This window comes from Daldinia loculata (assembly GCF_022478755.1).
Source record: "Daldinia loculata strain CBS 113971 unplaced genomic scaffold F4817scaffold_43, whole genome shotgun sequence".
Classification (NCBI taxonomy): Eukaryota; Fungi; Ascomycota; class Sordariomycetes; order Xylariales; family Hypoxylaceae; genus Daldinia; species Daldinia loculata.
Window position 1 is genome coordinate 293,407 of NW_026054897.1, and position 13,960 is coordinate 307,366.

General features: G+C 46.0%; 4 protein-coding genes across 4 annotated transcripts; 3 read left to right on the forward strand and 1 right to left on the reverse strand.

Moving 5' to 3' along the window:
• On the forward strand, positions 1-1,825 carry F4817DRAFT_344992 (PQ loop repeat-domain-containing protein). The gene is made up of 2 exons (XM_049304212.1): positions 1-453; positions 519-1,825. The coding sequence occupies exons 1-2, from the start codon at positions 306-308 to the stop codon at positions 1,202-1,204; spliced, it is 834 nt and encodes a 277-aa protein (XP_049156832.1). The 5' UTR covers positions 1-305; the 3' UTR covers positions 1,205-1,825.
• Positions 1,826-2,769: 944 nt separating this feature from the next.
• Positions 2,770-5,099, forward strand: F4817DRAFT_194661 (N-terminal nucleophile aminohydrolase). The gene is made up of 4 exons (XM_049298495.1): positions 2,770-3,132; positions 3,196-3,291; positions 3,355-4,099; positions 4,202-5,099. The coding sequence occupies exons 1-4, from the start codon at positions 3,118-3,120 to the stop codon at positions 4,789-4,791; spliced, it is 1,446 nt and encodes a 481-aa protein (XP_049156833.1). The 5' UTR covers positions 2,770-3,117; the 3' UTR covers positions 4,792-5,099.
• A 3,068-nt stretch (positions 5,100-8,167) lies between these two features.
• F4817DRAFT_367117 (putative GMC oxidoreductase) lies at positions 8,168-10,168 on the forward strand (the record flags this gene model as incomplete). Its single annotated transcript, XM_049307077.1, has 4 exons — positions 8,168-8,208; positions 8,275-8,988; positions 9,063-9,799; positions 9,959-10,168. Exons 1-4 carry the CDS (start codon positions 8,175-8,177, stop codon positions 10,166-10,168), a joined length of 1,695 nt encoding a protein of 564 aa, XP_049156834.1. The 5' UTR covers positions 8,168-8,174.
• A 196-nt stretch (positions 10,169-10,364) lies between these two features.
• F4817DRAFT_344995 (dynamin family protein) lies at positions 10,365-13,742 on the reverse strand. The gene is made up of 3 exons (XM_049304213.1): positions 13,245-13,742; positions 11,157-13,181; positions 10,365-11,102 (listed from the first exon to the last, which is right to left on the reverse strand). The coding sequence occupies exons 1-3, from the start codon at positions 13,543-13,545 to the stop codon at positions 10,663-10,665; spliced, it is 2,766 nt and encodes a 921-aa protein (XP_049156835.1). The 5' UTR covers positions 13,546-13,742; the 3' UTR covers positions 10,365-10,662.
• Positions 13,743-13,960: the final 218 nt, after the last annotated feature.

The window sequence follows — 13,960 nt, forward strand, 5'->3', positions numbered from 1 at the left end:
GATTTCGATAACTTCGTTTCTCGAATCTTGACTCATCTCATTTTACCTCGCAAAACATTCACTTGTAGAAACTTGGGACGTAGGTATTATAGCACCGCCTTGAAATTTTACCACGCTGCGATTTATTTAACCTCTTGATATATGGTATATATGGGCGTCTACATGCGAAATTGAGAGGTTATCTCGGATGGCCCCAATCACTGCGTCATAGTTCCGAATAGTTCGTTCTGAATAATAAGCCAACCTTCAGAAACACCATAGGGCATCTTTCTCCGCGCCAAGCGTATTTTAACCCATAAAACATCATGGGCTTCCTCGAATTCATATCCGCTCTGTTCGGGTGGATATATACGCTATCGTGGTCGTTATCATTCTATTCGCAACCACTACTAAATATTCGGAGGAAATCAACCTCCGGAACCACCGTAGATTTCCCGTTTATCAACACCCTTGGTAAGTTTATCGCGTCTTGTCTAATTCAATACTACCTCCTAGTATCATCTCCTAATACTTCATAGGCTTCCTCGCCTATCTCATCTATAATGCTGTATTCTACTCATCTTCAGTTATCCGACATCAGTATGCTTTACGAAATAATGACCACACACCAACTGTCGCAGTTAACGATATTGTCTTTGCTGCTCATGCATTTGTTGTCTGTTCCATCTTAACTACTCAGTACTTCTTACCTGCTCTCTGGGGGTTTGATCGTGCCCCTGGCACTCGCCCATCTCGGCTCATATTGGGTGTTGCGAGCGGGTCGTTTGTCGCTGTTGCTATCATGATCCTCGTGGTGCTATCCACGCCTTCAGATGCAAACCCTAAGACTTCGTGGGCATGGCTAGACGTTATCTATACGATCTCGTACGTCAAACTGCTTATCACTCTTGTTAAATATGCACCGCAGCTGGTGTACAACTTCAAGAATCACAGCACAGAAGGGTGGAGCATCTGGCAGATACTGCTGGATTTTCTGGGTGGTATGTTGAGTATCGCACAGTTGATGATCGATTCTTGGCTACAGGGCGACTGGTCTGGAGTCACAGGCAACCCAGTCAAGTTTGGGCTGGGAAATGTCAGCATGCTCTATGATCTAGTGTTCATGACTCAGCACTACATACTCTACCGTGACGACAGTTCAGTAAAGAATAGTGAGGAGGATTCGCTTCTTGAGAGAGGCGATGGTCGTCGAAGATTGGACTAGGCCTATGATAGGCGAGTAATATCAAACCTCATCGAGTATAGGCCGAATTGCTATTTAAAGTCTTCAAACTTGAGCGTATTCTATTGGGGTTATTCGAAGCTTACCGAGCCGCCTTAAAGAAAACGTTATTTGGGGTGATTGTAGAGGTTGCGAGAATATAAGTTGTTAATGCATTCGTTTTACTTATTGGGAATTGACAGAGACGGTGATATTCATCGTTGAAGACGATTCGACTGAAATGAAAGTGAATTAGGGGTTATGCGAAGAGGCTGACGAATTAATGGTCGCTTGATTAGAGAGTACATTGTCGAACTTCTTGGTTGCCAGGGTTGAAAGAATGGAGAAAAGTTTCATCTTCATAGAAAGGGGTTTTCAACATGTTGGTTCACTTGTTGTCAACGTCGTTACACGATACTAACAACAAAAGTTGGTTTAAGTAAAGGATGGGGTATCTACACCTTTAATGCACTTTGGTTCTGGATTGGAAATTGCGTACGTGATGCAGAACAAGGCGAGCGGAAGGCCATGCAAAGATCTTTCAACACAAGGGACTCTCTCTTTGAAGCTCAAAAGCCATGATGTATGCTCATTGAAATTAATAAGACCCTGATTTCATAATAATCTAAAACTGTTAGAGCTAGCTGCTGAATCATAGATTAGTCTTGATATCCATGCCCAACAAGAATTAGTTGGGCTATATATACTAGAAGAGCCCCAGGGATATTTTTATTGCTAATTTCACTTTGCTAAGCCGCTAGATCAACCTGATGTGAAAAAAGGCAGCTAACAGAACTAGCAGGAAAATCAGTATAAAGATATGACTGCGTATATGATTGGGTGGTCTAGAAATATGTTAATCCCCGACTTAACTACCTAAGGTATCTAAGACATTGTCTTTGTTATTCTTCTGCCTTGTTTTCCAGGGGATTCCCCGGAGACCTCGTGGCTTCTATTCTTTCTGTATTGAAATATAGCAATGACTTATTCCTGTAATAACCCGTGCAATATATGAAGCAACTAGAAGGTAGTGACTGAAAAAACGGATACGACCCGGATACTGGTGCCAGGCTAAGAGATAAGCAAACATACAGATCAGCCGTTAAGATACCTCATTTAGGATATGCCCTAGATGTTGTTAAACAGGCGTTATCCTACATTGGAGCTAAAGCTTCACTAAAGTAGTTTAAGGATGATGGAAGTAATATTGATACCTAAAGTACTACATTTTTGCATCTGAAACAATCTGAATACTTACCTGTGTGACACGGGCAAGTAAACACAAACAATACGTTACGGTGGAAAATAGATAGAAATGAGAATCCCCTTTTCAGAACATCAAAGGGTATATGATTGGTTGAGGGTAATTAGCCCCAGATTTATGTTTAGGACAGCTGTGTTAATTACCCCGGACAGCTGCAGCTGCCAACTGCCTTCACCCAGGCTAGCCCTGTACCCTACGTAATAGGTACCTTAGGTACACTTGGGCTGCTAGCCTACCGATGGGGGATGAACTAGACAGGGGATGAAGGAAAGACCCCGAATGTTCAATACATTAACCTAGGTACATTAGGTAGCAAGAGCCTAGACCCATGAATTTTCCAGCTGCCGTCTTGCCGCCGCCTCAGTGCCACTGCCGCCCACTTTGCACTTTATCATTCCGTCACTCTTAATCTGGAATATCGCAATTGAGTAATATAGGCACGCCACATTCCTCGATGACTGAGACGCGGAAAAAAAGATAAGAAAAAAGTAAAAAGTGGCAAGCAAGCAGCGGTCACGGAAGACGTGTTCACAATTCACTCAAAAGATTAGTTCCACGATTTATTTCCTACCTAAACCTATTGGGTAATTATATGATAACGGCGAAACCTTCTTTTCTTACCTTTACGTTAACCATCTTCTAGTCGAGGAAGATGTGTCGCTTTTTGGTACTATTCCCTCCTGGCCGGTCGCGTGAATTATGAGGACTCCAAGCTAATACTCTACTTTAGGTCTATCGAGGCAGCGACGAGATCCTGCTCTCAAAGTTGATTCTAGACCCGACGCACTCTATCCTTAAGCAATCGTTTGACTCTCGGCTTAGATTGGTGAGTTATTCTAATAGTCGATGACCTATTAACTAAACTAAAATTGCGATCTTTATCCTACAGGACACGCGACGCGGCCAGAATAATGCAGATGGCTTTGGAATCGGCTTTTATACCGACCCGAAACTCGGTCCCGCTCCTTGTCTCTTTACTTCAACCATTCCCGCTTGGAACTGCACCAATCTCCATCGTATCGCTTCCAAGACGGCATCAAGACTCGTCTTCGCACACGTTCGAGCAACCACCGAAGGATCCCTAAGCGAGGATAACTGCCACCCCTTCTGCCATGGGAGTTTGATGTGGATGCACAATGGAGGTTTAGGAGGCTGGAAACATATCAAGAGAAAGCTAGGTGAACGATTACACGACAAGTGGTACCTTTGCGTACAAGGCGGAACTGATAGCGAGTGGGCATTCGCACTATTCCTCGACCGCCTCGAGCGTCTGGGCGTCAACCCGAGTTCAGAACCCAAGAATGGCTTTGGGCCAGGTGTTCTACGAAGAGCCCTCTTGCAAACAATCGAGATTATCAACGAGCTTACTATGGCTATACCAGAGAGCACCATTCAGAGCGAGAATGTGGACACTCGAAGCCTGTTAAACTTCGCAGTGACGGACGGACATAGCATCATCTGCACGAGATACGTGAGCAGCAAGACTGACGAGGCAGCAAGCTTGTACTATTCTTCGGGTACCCAATGGGAGACCAATCTGTCTGCTCCGAACGATCGAGATTACCAGATGGAACGCCGCGATAAAGGAGCAGATATCGTTCTTGTAGCTAGCGAGCCTCTGACATTCGAACGAGGTACGTGGCTGTCCTACTCTCACTACTCTCACTACTCTCACTACTCTCACTACTCTCACTACTCTCACCCTTACCGTATCGACTTTGCTAACAGAATACTAGAAAATTGGGTCAATGTTCCCACCAACTCCATTTTGACCATTCACGGCCAGACTGTAATGGTAAACCCAATCATCGACGCATATTCAGACCGCGATCCGTATCACAAGCGTTCCTCGGCGTTTGCACAAACGAAGGGTCTTACCACCAACGAGAAGGCAGCTCCCCGCGTTACCAGTCCTTTACCCACGCCGAGTATCGATCTTGACAGTCACAAGCGCATTCTTGCTCCATTAATCCCTGCCGGTATCGGACGAAGTCGAACACCAGAAGGTCCATCGTTACCAATTCGAAACAAGACACCACTTGCATACTCTGAGTCGGCCTCCGCCCCATCCGATATACGTGCTCCTCCAAGTGAACCCCGGCCTCGCACAGAGCCACGTCCAGATCTTGGTAACAAACTTCCCTCGCAGGGTAATATCAAGAAGAAGAGGCGTTCGCTTAATATCGGAGAACAACCTCACCCTGCCGATCACCAAGTCGATATAGAGTTGCCGATGCCGGATAGCCCGGTGCCAAGTTCCGTATCGAGAGGCCCTGACTATACCACATCAGAGAAGGCAGCTCGCGTCCTCGGGATGGCTCTTTAGTAAAGAGATTTCTCAGTGGTATCTGGCCGGATTTTCTAAATAGTGTTTGCTTGACGTTTCGCATCATGACGGGGGTAGTGTCAACATAGATTTCATGTTCCGCAACTGGTAAGAATGACATCAAAAGGGACCTGGAACAGCAAGGCGTTTCTGGCTGTTGTGTTTTTTTAGAAGAGCGGTTTGGTGCGTGTAGCATTGTAGCAAAAGTTGACTGCTAATTCCATACCCAATAATAAACTCGCATTTACGTTCTGCCTTATATTAATACTTTGCGAATGCTTGGTGGCTATTATCGACTACAAACATATTACCGTTGTTAATGCTTTTAGTAAATGTTTAATTCGACGGTACGAGACGGAGACTGGTGTTAATGGGTTACAAGGTAACTTACCTAACCTATTATTACGTAAGTGAAGCCCCTGAACCCCTTTTCTTCTATTTCTATTCGTTCATACCTATCATTTGAAATACACATCTCTTCAACAAGTCTGAATCCTCTTTATACCATGTCACTTAGCCGTAGCTGCCAACCCCGACGTGACGTATATCTTTTAGTTAACGATGATCCCTTTGGAAGGCAAATCTACTACAGTGCTAGCCTACGTCTGATTATGGCACGAGTCATCAAGCTACCATTTTGCCGGGCTAATTTGCATCAGCGAGTTCCACGAGTCAGGTCAGATATATTAGATTTGAGGCTTACCTAGCCGTATCGTCGATTTGGCCTGTATGCCCTTATAAAGCCACACTTAGCCATATCAGCTACCTAATATATTTTACCTAAAACTTTTACCAACAACCAATAATATTGCCTTAAAAGTATTCGTATAAAATACCAAATAAAATTCTTTTAGAGCTCGACTCGGATAGATATCCCTAAAAAAGGATCTATCCAGGCTAAGTTAGGCCAGGCCCAAGTCAGATCAAGTTATTATCTGACTCGTGGAACTCGCTAACTTGCATTTGTCTGGCATATATACGCAGTGTGATGGTCTCATATAGAGTTGTATATAGACAAGACAAAGATGGTAGGTTGGGAGGTAGTCATTCGTGTGAAAGGGTTGGTTGACTGTATTATAGCTAATAAGTGAATCCTTAGGCGTACATGAAAGGAATATAATATGACAGTAAGTTTCTTTAAAAGTGCGAATCGAAAGCTATTTCGCGCAGATGATACTATTTTATTGTGGAACTGCTTGATAGCATGTCTATCGTGTATACTAACCCTTGGATCCCTGTATCCCTGTGGTTTACGCGGACTCTAAAGTAATATATCACACCTACGCGTGTATAGGTTGCTCTTGATAAGTAGGTACCGAGGTAGGCACATAATGTGACAAGTGATACATCCATAGGGTATTACCAGATATATGTAACTGAATAGGTAAAGTTATAGGGAAAATAGGTACATATGTACGTACGTGGTAGCACTTTATAGTAACGGTTAATAAGCACTATCCTCTCGCTCTTATAGTTCATATGACACCATGGAATCTCAATATAACGGAGTCGGTACGTGTTCAACCCTTCAGAATGTACTTGTATCGCGATATATTATCAATAAAAGAGAAGCAGGCTGGAACACGGATAAGTTAGTCATATGGAAGCTAATTGACCGAAGTCTACTGCCAATATCAAGATTAGTTATATTCCTCCAATATAATCTTATTCCCGATATAGCAGGCTTCCATGTTTATCCTTATCTTACAAGATTGCATGCAAGTGACATATATAGTCTCCTTGCAACCAAGTTCAAGGTGGCACATTATTTTTGAGATCTGCCCTATACTCTTTTGACAGCGTCAGTTTCGGTGAAAGTATACACATACCTACTCGAAACATATGTATAGACTGATATAGGCCCTAGGTATACCTTTAGTGAATATCAAAGTTCCTTAAGCAATAGGTGCATGCTATATGTAGTTCCGTGGCTACCCCTTTCAACATAACATTCTAGGAGAATGTGACGGCTTCGTCTCTAGTTTCTTCTCCTATTCCATTTCATATCTAATTACCTAAGAGACTTTACATCACAGACATCAGAGATGCCGCTATCTCTACCGCTTTTATCCAGATTCACAGCACTATAATGTACTAATTGCGTTCTTTCATTACTTCCATTTTATTCCTTGTACTTCCATTCTTACTTAGCTATAGTAAGTCTATTCCCGCAGATACGATGATTCCCCCAATAGAATCCCCGAATTGGTCACCCGTGAGATAATAGTCGCAAGTATGCTGGCGCGAGCACGACCAATATAAGGAAACATATGTGATACCCCTGAAGATAACAGTGCCATAGCAGCTCTCCTAATGGTTCATTACTACCTCTGCATGCATACTATCTTACCTTGACGAGCAACACGTACTCCCCAACGCAAAAGTAGTGGGACTGAGGTCCAACCTGCATAATTTAGTTGAACTCACTACGCAGGTTTTGTTAATCCTTCGATTATTTGGTGGGGTCTCCACGCGTAATTACTTTTCATCCGGACAATAACCCGGCGTCTATGACATATGCTCGGAAAACCCGATGTCAACGTCCTTTAGACCTTTATGACAGAGTTATGTTTTCTGGGGGACATGCCACAGGTATAATAATACGACACCGCCAACCGGACCTCTAGGAACTAGGACTAGACGATGAGTATCATGGTTATATACTTCAAATACCCCTCCATGTGTTAATTCGTAGCTGATAAGGTCTATGATGCTTATTACTACCGTATCATGCTAGCTTATCGGTCTGCCTTGACGGGTAGTAAATTATTTGGTGACGCTCTTTGTTATACAATTGGTGCTTATCCTAATGAGTATTATTTCTGATGACGCTGTTTGCGGCGAAAGCATCTCTAAGTAATAATAGAACACATTGGCATTCTCGTTAGGCACTGGACGACTCAATGCCTCCGCTGCTGCATGAATCAAACCAACCCAGGCTAGGATTCTTATACTTTATATAGCTCGGTGTCCCGGTAGCTTCAGATTAGACCATAGATTTAATGGATAATTCCTAATCTAGAATCCAGCATCGATCTATCAGAACTATGTTTCGTGCAAGATCTAAGAATATTCGTACAATGATATCAAATCCCGATCTTGAATCGGCAAAATGCATATTGCTGAAGCCGTATTATGTTTCAGTACTAAAATATTACGAGCCACGATGCCCCAATAGCTTGGCTCTAACTAAGCCGCTTCGAAATAAGTATCGCTATGAAAGTTGATGGGTAGTGGTTGGACGATCATCGCAAATCCAACCCACTTTATTCCGCACTCCGTCTCTCTTTGTCTATATAAAGCTAGTATTCCATTATCAGAGTCTCATCAATACGACCTTCTCTACATAGAATACACAAGCTTCACCTAGGGATTATGATATTATGGCATCAACCTATGACTTTGTAATCGTTGGTAGTAAGTCCGCTCGAACTAAGCTACCCGTAGCATAAACCCCTTCGATATGTTGACAGTATCGCATAGGTGGACCAGCAGGCAGTGCTGTCGCAGCCTGGCTCGCGAAGTCGGCAAAGAAGCCCAAGGTGTTGCTCCTCGAAGCCGGCGGTAAGAACGACGACAAAGACCTGCGTATCGACGGGCAGCGGTGGACAACATTCCGGAACGAGGCCCTGAACTGGGGCTACAAGACGGTGCCCCAGGAGTTCTGCAATAACCGAGAGCTCGATTACTCGCGAGGCTTAGGACTCGGCGGCTCAAGCGCTGTTAACTTCAGCGTATTCACCGTGGGAGCAAGCCGCGACTACGACGAGTGGTCACGCATCGTGGGGGACGATGCGTTCAACTGGGCTCACATGCAGCGCCGGTTCAAAAGTCTGGAGTCCTTCGACCGGACACTGCCGCCGGGAATCGATAGCCGGTATGCTGCGCCGAAAGCCGAAGACCACGGCAGTTCGGGGCCTCTGAAGACGGGTTACGTGGCCGAGGCGGAGAAGGATATAGCGCCCCTACTTGATGCCTTCGAAAAGGTGGGGTACCCCTTGAACCCGGACCACAACTCGGGTAACCCGATCGGCTTCTCTCTTGGGATCAACTCGTCTAGCAAGGGGGTCCGGTCTACGGCGGCGGACTTGTTCACGCTGGCCCCGGAAAATTTAACAATTATTACTGAGTCTCCGGTCCAGCGGCTCATACTGGAAGGAAATAGGGCCGTTGGAGTTGATTCGAATGGCAAGCGTTGTGAGTCTGATTTGTAGAGAGATCCGAGTCAATGGTCATAAGAGGTAGGTATAGCGTACTAATAGTGATGTTAGACCTGGCTTCCAAGGAAGTTATTCTCTCAGCAGGTTCAGCCAACGACCCGAAGATCCTAATGCACTCCGGTATTGGCCCCAGAACACAGCTGGAAAAGTACGGGATACCTGTAGTCAAAGATGTCCCAGCAATCGGCCAGGGCCTGCGTGATCACATGTTCATTCCCCTAGCCTACACACGAGCCGAAGGGACCACGGACCGGGCCTCTTTTTACGGGGACAAGAAAGCCATGGCCGACGCTCTGGAGCAGTGGAAGAAAGACGGTTCGGGTCCTTGGGCCAAGTATGCTTGTCAATTGCCCATTGGGTGGTTCAAGCTAGACAAGCTCCTCGCATCTCAGGAGTTCCAGGACCTACCTGCTAGCGAAAAGGACCTCATCAACGACCCTACGGTGCCTCACTACGAGCTGCTAAGTCACTTCCCGCTCCACTGGTTTGTGCCAGACTTCCCCGACTCGGCCCTGAACTACTCAGCGCTCCTAGTCTTCCTATTCAATGCGCAGAGCCGCGGCGAGGTCACTCTCCAGTCGGCAGATCCGGACGCAGCGCTGCGGATAGACCCCAAGTTCCTAGCAACAGCGTTCGATCGGCGTGCCGCTATCGAGGGGCTGCGTGATGTGCTGCGGTTCGTGCGGTCAGAGGGTTATGCACGAGATAACGTGTCGACGATTACAGGGCCAGCAAGCGACTCGGACGCAGACTTACTTGAATATTGGCGCCAGACAATAGGATCAAGCGTGAGTAACATAACGTACCCCTTTCCATATACCCCTATCTCGGGGTCAAATCAAGACCTCCTAAACTATATGACAAAAAGAAAAGCTTTTACTCCCGAGACAGCCCTACACTTCATACATCTCTTATTAAAAGGGAGTAATTACTAACCCTTCTCAAAGTGGCACATGACCGGCACCGTAAAGATGGGCCGTCCTGGCTCTGCCGATGCGGCCGTAGATAACAATTTTCGCCTTATTGGTTTCGAGGGCCTACGCGTTGCAGATATGAGCGTAGTCCCTGTCCTCGCGAGCTGCCACGTCCAATGTGTTGCTTATCTCACCGGTATAGCATGTGCCGAAAAATTAATTTCCGAGTACGATCTCGCATAAGCTACCTAGATGGTGAGAGAACGGGATGTATACGTAGATGAATCTCTTGGAATATGTAGATCTGTGAGCGAGTGTCTCGTCGAGATATGTAAAATTGCCTAGAGTAGACCATATATTGCTCTCGTACGATAATATTAGGAGACAGTGTTTATTTATCGCTGTATCACATATTGAGATTGCTACAATGATGTTTTCTCATTTGTATTCCTCTATATGATTTATGTATGTGGCTTAGGCATGGTCATGTTCACGAGACAAACTTCTGGAACACAAAGCAGAACACCAGTACTGATAATCGTGTATCAAATATAGCTGTCTTAGAAAAGGGGTGATCAAATCTATGTAAAACCACACACATGTTGCCAGAAAGCCAACCATCGAGCTGGGATTTAAAAGGGATATCTGGGCAAGCAATAGGCGCTGAGACAACTCTTTTTTTTAACTCCTTTCCATATCGTGATAATTCGTTAGTAATAACTAGAGATTTTAATAGCTCAAAATAGCCCCCATCGCCCACGTTCTTTCTCGCCGCCCTTCTTTATATTTGTCCTTGAACGCTCTCTTTCTATACCTTCGAGCTGCCTTAGGCTATCCATCTTCTCGAGTACCAGTTCGAGAAGCTCCTTACGCCTTATGACTTCTAGGTGCTTCTTGATCTTAGGGTCTTCCTTGGCAAACCTTTCCACTTCCTCGTCCGATAGGTGACGTCCAAGTCGTAAGTCTAGCTCTCGCGGAAAGTTGTAGTAGAATTCAGAGAGTAGCTCCACGTTAAGGAAAAGTACGGCCGTTGACGCAAGTTTCGAAGCCACTGCGTCCAAAAAGACTTCAGGGCAGTGGTATTTATTCTTCATATTAGCGCATTGCTTTGACTTCACTGCAAGCATCCGCATCTTGATAATATCGGCGCGGTCACGTAAGAAAACGGCTTCTCGACCTGGAAAAATGTTAGCGAGTTATTCCCGATGTGCAAAGGCTGATAAGATCAAACCTTTCGCAAGTAGCTCAGCGCTAAAGCCTCCTGCACCGCTGCGGCTGTCGCCCTCAACGACCACATCGCCTTTCCTAGCCTTGTCGACAAAGTTGACAACTTCCCTTAGTTTTCTCCGCCCACCAACTACTGTCTCGAGATCTTTCATGGCACCTTCACACGCAGACAGTTCCTTCTTCAGCACACCTTGAACGTGTTCCCTACCTGTAGTCCACTCCCGTTCTTCCATGTCGATCTCGAACTTGAAAGGCTTGATACAATTTTCAACCTGATCACTAGTACTATAAAACCGGTCATTTAAAATACTCGAAGCGGCTTCTGTGATAGCCTGCCGTGCATATGGATGGTTTACGAAAGTAGATTGGCTGATTAGAGCGTCAATGTGTGATTGGATCGAGCTTGCTACCACGTTGGTGGCTAGTCTACCAACGCCAAGTTTCGTAAGTGCAGAGGTGGAAGCGTCGAGTTGTCTTCGCCAGTAAAGGGAGTTGGGATCTGCTTTGGGAAGATCGGCAAGGTTATTAGGCTCGGCGATGGGGGCACTTAAATCGTAGATAGGCTTGTTCCAATACCTCGCAGCTAATAAGTCAAGCATTCGTTGATCAAGCTCGTTCTTCAGGAGGGTATGCATTTCAGGACGACCAAATTCTTCGGTAAATTGCTTAAAAGAGTGTTTGAAAGCATCGAGACTCTCGGCCAAATATGACTCGGCAGATAATGGTCTGTCATTGTACTGGACCTTAAACTCATAAGTCGCTTCTTCTAGCTCTTGCCGTATGGAATCACTTGTCGACTGTAGACTAGCCGACATGGTCTGTTCTAGGACGTGCATAAGCTTCTTGCGTAGCGTTGAAGTCCCAACCTGGAGATCCGAGCCAGGACCAAATTCCGTTGGGTGAGCAGAGAAAAAATTATTTTCGTTTCGAGTGATAGTAGATGTTAAATTTGTGTTGCCCTTCTTGAATAAGCCGGACGTTGACGGCACACGAGAGATGACTCCAATGTAGCCGAGGCGAAGCGGGTACTGCTTATCACCTAGAAGGGATGCTCCCCGGGAAGGATCGATAAGATCCATCTTCGTAATAACACCTATTGTCCGTTCACCCCGGGGGTCGACCCGTCTACTAGCTCGGAGGGCCGTCGAGTTAGCTAAATCAACATCGGCAGCCGAAATAGCCAAGATAACGTTAGGTGGTTGTATATATTTGTCACAAAGCTCTGATATCCTCTGCTTAAGTTCGAGGGGCTGGTTTTGCCCCACAACTTGGATATAGCCAGGAAGGTCGATAAGTGATAGATCCGGAATATTTGGCGACGAAATGGAAAGCCGAATTGGGTCGTCCGACACGCATTGGCTGTCTGGAACAGCCTGGTTTAATTCCGTCAGAGTTCGCTGGATAGAGGAGAAGTCGGAGATCTTTCCAAGGCCCAGATCCGGAAATTCACCGTATTCAGCAGTCGAGTCGGGGGTGTTGATTAGGGTAAGCTCGATTGGCCTCCGTGTGACCATATTTATTCCTTTTGGTAAGAATTCGTGCCCCACGATAGCTTCTAACACGGAGCTCTTCCCGGACGACTGCGATCCGATGACAACAATGGAGGGTAGAGTGAGCGTACTAGATTGTCCAACTCTTGACAGAATGTTTCGGATTTCGATCATCTTCTTTGTGAGCACCATCATTTGGTCATCCTTGGCCATTGCATCTGCACTACGGTCATCGTCAGATGACTGCTCGTAGCCGTACGCGGCAGCGCTTGCAGCTGCCGCAACTGCGGCGCCCGCCCTGCTCTGCTTCGGAGGCTCCTCGCCACCCGATCCACCACCTTGCTTCCCAGTGCCTATCTCTTCCTGTGATCTGAGAATCTTCTGCATCCACTCCGGCAGCTCAACTTTATCTTTCGTATTTTGCCACCCTCGCTTCGTCTGGTCAGCAATATCTCTCGCGCCATCCAGAAAGCCCATCGCTGTGTTCGTAACTGTGTCTTTCGTCGTATAAATTATGTCCCAGGCATAGTTCCCAGCCTCTAGGTTTCATGTTAGCTGAGTCTCTTAGACGAGTGTACAGGGTAGGATTTAGGTCGACATACGTGTGGCTTGGTACTGAATCCAGGCCAGACCACCTATCATCACTCCACCTGCCATAGCAGGAATCCTTACAAACTTGACCACCAGTCGAGGTAAGAATCGCGCAAAGGACGCATTGCGAACGATGACGGCGTGATGGAACGAATTTACCGGAGGCCACATCCGCCGCCGCGTTGCACGTACGGCAGCATCAGCTCGGAGGATACCACATGAAGGTAGGTGATGATATTGGCGTATGGCTCGAACCATGGCCGGGCGTGTCGCCGGGAGACGCCCGACCGCTGCTATCAGCCGTCCGCTCATGCCGGTAATGAGAGACGGAGGCGATCTAATATCCGAGAGTAGAGAACCATAAAGGTCGACAGCTCGTAGTTACCGAATCGGTAAACGGGAAGAAGGAAGAGTTTTGATGTGCGTATCCTGGGACCTTGAGATCTGGGTACCTGGTAGATTAAAATGTCGGTTGGACGATAAGGATACACGTAGTAGGTAAGGTGGGCTGGTGGCGAGGAACTTAAAAGTCAAGTATTAGCTAAGTGAAAGTACTAAATTTACCCCACAAGTACTCGATACGAGCATTATTCCGTTCACTGCATGTATCAGTATAACGTGATTGTATTATGTAATATTCAAATGTACATATGTAAGTAGGTACCTGTACTTCGTAGTACGGAAATATGTACCTTAGGTACCTCCTAGGATCATTGGTCTTGTCAGT

Bases quoted from the DNA above. Each gene is read 5' to 3' on its own strand.
- F4817DRAFT_194661 (XM_049298495.1), top strand. The intron at 3,292-3,354 runs GTGAGTTATTCT...TTTATCCTACAG, and splicing joins TTGACTCTCGGCTTAGATTG to GACACGCGACGCGGCCAGAA. The intron at 4,100-4,201 runs GTACGTGGCTGT...ACAGAATACTAG, and splicing joins GCCTCTGACATTCGAACGAG to AAAATTGGGTCAATGTTCCC.
- F4817DRAFT_344995 (XM_049304213.1), bottom strand. From the start codon at position 13,545: ATGAGCGGACGGCTGATAGCAGCGGTCGGGCGTCTCCCGGCGACACGC. The intron at 13,182-13,244 runs GTATGTCGACCT...CATGAAACCTAG, and splicing joins GATTCAGTACCAAGCCACAC to AGGCTGGGAACTATGCCTGG. The intron at 11,103-11,156 runs GTTTGATCTTAT...ACATTTTTCCAG, and splicing joins CGCTGAGCTACTTGCGAAAG to GTCGAGAAGCCGTTTTCTTA.
- F4817DRAFT_344992 (XM_049304212.1), top strand. From the start codon at position 306: ATGGGCTTCCTCGAATTCATATCCGCTCTGTTCGGGTGGATATATACG. The intron at 454-518 runs GTAAGTTTATCG...AATACTTCATAG, and splicing joins CCCGTTTATCAACACCCTTG to GCTTCCTCGCCTATCTCATC.